The sequence below is a fragment of the Leucopleurus acutus genome (genome assembly GCF_964270905.1).
Source record: "Leucopleurus acutus genome assembly, chromosome: X".
NCBI classification, from domain to species: domain Eukaryota; kingdom Metazoa; phylum Chordata; class Mammalia; order Artiodactyla; family Delphinidae; genus Leucopleurus; species Leucopleurus acutus.
The window spans coordinates 100,432,617-100,439,600 of NC_139148.1; the positions used below are offsets into that span (position 1 = coordinate 100,432,617).

At 40.3% G+C, this 6,984-nt stretch overlaps 1 protein-coding gene across 1 annotated transcript; it reads left to right on the top strand.

Moving 5' to 3' along the window:
• Positions 1-2,575: 2,575 nt before the first annotated feature.
• Positions 2,576-3,861, top strand: LOC309978832 (peptidyl-prolyl cis-trans isomerase D-like; the record flags this gene model as incomplete). Its single annotated transcript, XM_082865475.1, has 2 exons — positions 2,576-2,938; positions 3,094-3,861. The coding sequence occupies 2 exons, from the start codon at positions 2,576-2,578 to the stop codon at positions 3,859-3,861; spliced, it is 1,131 nt and encodes a 376-aa protein (XP_082721601.1).
• Between the last annotated feature and the right edge of the window lie 3,123 nt (positions 3,862-6,984).

A 6,984-nucleotide genomic window follows, 5' to 3' on the forward strand; every position in this document is an offset into this window, starting at 1 on the left:
ATGAGAAACTGAGGCTCAGAGGAGTTAAAGCCTTGCCCAAAGCCATATGTCTTGTAGAATATGGCTGCTCAGTATCTTTCTTTCTTGTCCAAGTCAGTAGTGGAACAAATGGTCATTCTTCTGTAACTGTTGTTTTTCTCTTCCTCCTTGTCCTTTCTGTCTTCTCCCAACTTAACAGCCAGGCCTGGGGTAATGTCTAACAACAAAGTTCCTTTGTACTCACAGGTTTTTTGCTTATGGTATCAGTGAGGCACCTTGTCCTGCAGATAAAGAGTATCTTTTTAAAGATAAAGAGTTTTTCCACCTTTCTCCTTGCCTATCCTTTTTTTTTTTTTGCGGTACGGGGGCCTCTCACTGTTGTGGCCTCTCCCGTTGCGGAGCACAGGCTCCGGACGCGCAGGCTCAGCAGCCATGGCTCATGGGCCCAGCCGCTCCGCAGCACGTGGGATCTTCCCAGACCGGGGCACGAACCCGTGTCCCCTGCATCGGCAGGCGGAATCTCAACCACTGCGCCACCAGGGAAGCCCTTGCCTATCCTATTATATCAAGGAACAGTAGTAGACAGTTCACTTTCTCAAGGCCACTATACATTTCTAACTTCCCGACGACTGACGTTGGGATTTTCCTCACCTCAGTCTTGTCTTACAGTGCATGTCCTATAAAAGCAGAATTGTGGCAGGTGCTCACAGCTGAGCCAGCACTTGAATACATATGGCACCTTTCCCTAAACCTTGAGTGGCAGGCTCCCTGGGACTCCCTGGGTGGTGTTCCATTAACCATTAACCTTTATGCAATTTTCATTACTTCTCCCTGATCAGCTCACAAATGTGGTCAAGAAAGGCTTGCTTTGTTTGTAAGAGGGGAATTGTTGTTTTCTTCTCATGTTTGGAGCATCTGTGTATGCCTGATATGCTGAAGCCACCTGCCTCCCCTTCAGTTTTATCTTGTGGAAATATGATTATTTAATATTTTACACAGATTCAAAGTCTTTATCCAAATATCATCTCTGACATCTATCTTATTCCATCCATTCTATTGTAGCACATTACATACGTATACCTAGTGGAATTTCAATTCCACTAGGACCTGGATTCCTCCAGATGGATATAGCAATTTTGAAGTGCACAGGGGAGAGTGTCTATCACTGGAAAGTATCAGGGTGGGAGTGGGGAGAAACTAAGGGGATGATGAATCAGTAGAAAGCCTAGTGGATAGAGTGCCTCTGTCAGCCTTCCATCTATGCTCTTGAGTCTACAAATTCTGTCCTTCTTAGGAAATTGATCTGCACGCTTTTGCTCCTAATTGTTCATGGACTACATAGCAAGCATGGTATAAGTATCTCCCTTTCTCTATTTGTACTAAGAAGTCCTTTCTGTCTTAAATACCTGTAGAAATCTTGGTGGCGGAGGGGCCTGTAAGATAAGGCTGTCTTTAACCCCCTTACTAAGACTCAGGCTGTTTGGTTTTAATCCTAGGATTCTGGGACTGCTTCTCTTCACGTTGGAATAGAGCAGTCCCGATGTAGCCTGAGCAAATGGCATGGACAGGTGAATATGTGCTCAGGTGATCTTCAGCCAGAATAACAACTCCGCCAAGAATTAGTCAGAGTCCTATTGCTTATGGACAAAGAAGGTTCAAAATGGAATCATCCAGAAGCTCTGAATAGCCTCGCAACAGGATGACTCAATAAGAGCATATTGGGTTTTGGAGCCAACATTTTGGAAGCTGGGCATTAAAACTGAGTGAAGGTTCGGCATTTGTGAGCTGAGGCAGTCACTTACTGCAGTGCATTGTGCTGATTGCAGGGAAAAGTTGATGGTGACAGCATGCTACCTTTCCCTTCTAATTGACAGACAAAAGCATCAAAGAATAAATAAATATCACTGAGCCAGCTTGGAACTTACTGAACAGGAATTGCCCAAAAGAATGAGGAGAAAACAGGCAAGGTTTCACCCAATTCATTCTCTGCTATGTTACTGTAAGTTCAAGTGGGCAGTATTAGTGTAGCGGGTATGGAAATGGATTGTTCATGTTGACATGTGGTACTGTGAGATACCATGAGAATTCTCCAACTTAGAATCAAGCCAGCATTCATTAAAGACAACTGGAGAATCTTTTTCAGCAGGCCGAAAAAAACAATCTGTGCTCCTGCCAAAGAGTTGTTAAATACACCTGCCCTGCTGGTGAATGAAGCAAATCTCGATGGACTGCCAGGCTTCTGACTAATTTATCACATGATAGAGCTGATAGAGGAGGAATCATAGCTGAATGGGAATACAGAGATGTTGGGCTGTGTCCACATTGACAGCTCAACTAACTAAAGCATTTGCTTTGCAAGTAGCAAGGTTAGTTGGTACTATCTTAATAGTCCAAATGGTTGCTTTAAAAATTGAAGTGGGCCGGCGACGGCGGAAGTCGGGAGGTGACGCCAGAAGTTGGGCCGCGGATTCTGAACCCCCGTCGGAAGCGTCTCGCCAGCGCTGCCGTTCTTGGCAGACGGAGCGACTTGGGGGTTCGGGCTGCGCGGTGGCCACGGGGTGTTCCCAGGCGCTCGGGAATGCGTCTGCGGGCCACAATGTCGCACCCGTCCCCCCAAGCTAAGCCCTCCAACCCCAGTAACCCCCGAGTCTTCTTCGACGTGGACATAGGAGGGGAGCAAGTTGGTCGAAATGCCTTGGAATTGTTTGCAGATATTGTACCCAAAACTGCAGAAAAATTTCGTATGTTGTGTACAGGAGAAGAAGGCATTGGACCCACCACTGTGAAACCTCTCCATTTCAAAGGATGCCCTTTCCATCGAATTATTAAGAAATTTATGATTCAGGGTGGAAACTTCTCAAATCAGAATGGGACAGGTGGAGAAAGTATTTATGGTGAAAAATTTGAAGATGAAAATTTCCATTATAAGAGCAACAAAACCATTGCTAATGTCCGGGATGTCAGGGGATTTGCCAACTAGCAGACCTGGTTAATGTCCAGGCTCCTAAAGGACATTAGTGGTGCCTGTGCCTTCTTATCTTCATTGTTCCAAGATGTCCCCATCGGGGTATGTTGCACCATTCAAGTTATAAGAATGGACATCATGATAAAGAGGGATTACTGAGCATGGCAAATGCAGGCAGCAACACAAACAGCTCTCAGTTCTTCATCACCACGGTTCCAACTCCTCACTTGGATGGGAAACACGTGGTGTTTGGCCAAGTGATTAAAGGAATGGGTGTGGCAAGGATTCTGGAAAATGTGGAGGTGAAAGGTGAGAAACCTGCCAAATTGTACGTTATTGCAGAATGCGGAGAACTGAAGGAAGGGGATGATTGGGGAATATTCCCAAAGGATGGATCTGGTGACAGTCATCCAGACTTCCCAGAGGATGCAGACATAGATTTAAAAGATGTAGATAAAATTTTACTAATAACGGAAGACTTAAAAAACATTGGAAATACTTTTTTCAAATCCCAGAACTGGGAGATGGCCATTAAAAAATACACAAAAGTTTTAAGGTATGTGGAAGGCTCGAAGGCTGCTACTGAGAACGCAAGTGGAGCAAAGCTGCAGCCTGTCACTTTGAGCTGCGGGCTGAATATCGGCGCTTGGAAACTGAAGATGTCTGATTGGCAGGGAGCAATCAACAGTTGTTTGGAGGCCCTTGAAATAGATCCAGCAAATACCAAAGCACTGTACCGTAGAGCCCAAGGATGGCAAGGACTAAAAGAATACGATCGAGCATTGGCTGATCTTAAGAAAGCTCAGGAGATTGCACCAGAGGATAAAGCTATCCAGGCAGAATTGCTGAGAGTCAAGCAAAAGATAAAGGCACAGAAAGATAAAGAGAAGGCAGCTTATGCAAAAATGTTTGCTTAATAAGGAATTCAGTTTTGCTTAAGTATGCATTGATTGTATAAAGCGAATAAGACAATTTAAGGATTTTGTTTATTATGTATGATCCCTAATGTGATCCCTCTGAGACTTCAGTTCCCATTGTTTACAGTCTAGGAATATATAGGGATTCACTCTTAATAGACCAGTGTCACAAAATATGGTGAAATTGATTTCATTTTAAATGGCTTTCTGCATTACTCACAAAGCATAATGGTGTCCAGCGTATTTTAAACTCCTAGACACATCTTGTTTGAATAAACAGATGAAAACTTAAAAAAAAAAAAAAATTGAAGTGCACTTCACTGAATCATGTTTAAGAAATGCGATAACTAATCCATTTATTGTAATTAAAACAGACCATTTTTTTTCCAGAGGAGCTATTAAAATAGATATTTTCAAAACATTTCTGCTTCACTTTCACTAGGAAAATATTCCTGTTGAGGCAAACAGAATTTTGCTCATTTCAAATATGAATAAAAGTGGAATTGCAGTTGGATTATGGCAAAGGGGAGTTTAACTCTTTGTTTTAAATACATCTTTTACGTTTTAATTTCTACAATGAGAATGTGCTGTATTTGAAATTTATCTAAATATATGCATGTGGATATAGTTATAGATGCAGTGAAAGTGGCGCTGAGTCAATGAGTGTAGAGGTTAGCAGCATAGGATTTTAAATATGACAGATCTGGGTTCATATTTCACCTGTACTATTTCTTAATTATATGGCCTTGGGCAGGTTACATCACCTCATTTGTAAAATGAAGATAATACTACCTACCTTGAAGAATTGCTGAGAGATTGTGATAATGTATGTAAAATGCTTTGCATACAGCCTAGCACAGAAAGGTGTCCAATTAATGGTTAGCTATTATTTGGATTAGTTTTACTTGTATAGTGCTTTATACTTTTTAAAGTTCTTTCAAGCTTTATTATATTCAAATGTCTTAATAATCCTGAAAAAAAAGTCAAAACCAAAGGGAGAGGTTTCAAGGATTTTGGCACTTTTTCCTACTGGAATGGTCACTGATGTAGATATGTGCCCCCATTCAGGATGCCTGTCATTTCTATTTCCAGTTTTGTTTAATGAGATCTTGGCTTTTACAGTCAGTACTTATCAAGTTGCAATGTATCATTTTGAAAATGGTGACCACTGAACTCACACGTCATTATCCAGAATACTGGGATATATCCGTGAAGTATTTTTAATGTTTCTGAAGAAAAAAAATCAGTTAAAGTCAAGAAGTTTTATACATCTACGAAGAGAAGGCACAAATGTAGCCTCAACGGTAAACACTTAGGTTCATTCTAAGGAGGCAGGTATAAGTGTCCTTTTAAATGGCATCTACAGAAAGCTATAGTTGACCCAGATCTAATAGGGCATGCAAAAAAAAAAAAAAAAAAAGCTCTGCTAACATTAAATAAAACAAACTCTAGAAAAGGCAGCATCTATCTTTCTATTCTTGCCTTTTCTGGACTTAGATTTTATATATTTATCCTTTTTCATTTTTTACCTTTAAGAAAACTTCTTTCTAGCATACCCTTAGAGATTTCCCTTGTGCAAAAGGACTTGGATTAGACTGATATAGTTCCCTAAGCATTACCTGGAGGACTTGCTAAAATACAGATCGCTGAGCACCAGTCCCAGAATTTCTGATTCATTTGGGAACTACTAACAAGTTCCCGATGCTGCAGATGTTGTTGGTTCAGGAACTATACTTGGAGAACACCTGAATTCAAATAAGTAAGGGTCATAGAGATTTTGTATTTTTAGCTAATTAGAGGACAGAACCTGATGTTTATTTACCTACAGTATGGAGACTGAGTTTCTACCTACTGCATAATGACTTGGCAAACGGAACTTTATCAGTTCGGTGAATAATATCTACTATGTGTCAGGCACTGTGCTAGGTGTTAGAGATCTAGCATAAGCAAATTAGACAAGTCTAATGGACCTCATAGAGTTTTCATTCTAGTAAGGGGTGAAAGACAACAAAAAATATTGAAATGTACCAGATAATGATAGATTCTATGAAGAAAAATAAAATCAAGTAAGGGGATAAAAAGTGACAGAGATAGGGTACTATTTTATAAAAGGTGGTCTGGGGAACCTCTTTGAGAAAAGGACATTGAGTAAAGACCTGAACGAAGTAATGGGGTAAGCCATGAGAATGCCTTGGGGTAAAGCTTTCCAGGTAGACAAAGGGACAGGCCCTAAGGTTTATCTAGAGTGTTTAAGAAACAGCATAAATGTCACTGTGGCTAGAGAAGGCTGAACAGTGAATGAAGAAATGAATGATAGGAAATGAGGTCAGTGGGTTAACAGGAACCTGGTCACATAGAGCCTTGCAGGCCATCATAAGGACTTTGGATTTTATTGTGAACAAGATGGGACTTGAGCAATACAAAAAAAAAATTAGACAACATTTGGAAGATGGCTTGAATTTGTCATTTTAATTTAGATGATTTGATGTTGTGTACAGATTGTCATTTATGGCATTAAATTCTGAACATTTCAACATCACAAATTTCCCATTGTTATTCTTTTCCCCCAGGACAACTCTAGACAAGTCGGAAGTTTAACTTTTAGTTAATCCAAAAATTTGTTGAGAGTGAATGAAACAGATACCATTTTCCCCTAGAATGGTTGCTGTCATGTTTCTGGTATTTCTTTAATTTGCTTACTGTCTTTTCTGACACTTGTTTATTTTTTCCCACTGTATAGCACACACTAAAGAGCTTACAGACCTTAACTGGAATTTTTTCTCCTAGCCTATGCCAACTGCTATCTTGTCTTTTCTCCAAGGGATCTGGAAACTTGTACAATAAGAGAATGCACATTAGCTCTTTTCAAATACAGGAAATAGAGAATTCTGATAAGCTTAGAGATGTCCTGATAGGACAAACCCCTCTGTGAGTGAACAAATAATTAAAATGCGAATACTTCCACTTTAAAGTTTTACTCTTCTGATGCCCATTGGTAATGTAACATTTTTGGAGTTTAAAAATCAACTGGTGGAGTCACAAAAAGACAAATGTTGTATGGTTCCACTTATATGAGGTATCTAAAGTAGTCAAATTCATAGAAACAGAAAATAGAATGGTGGT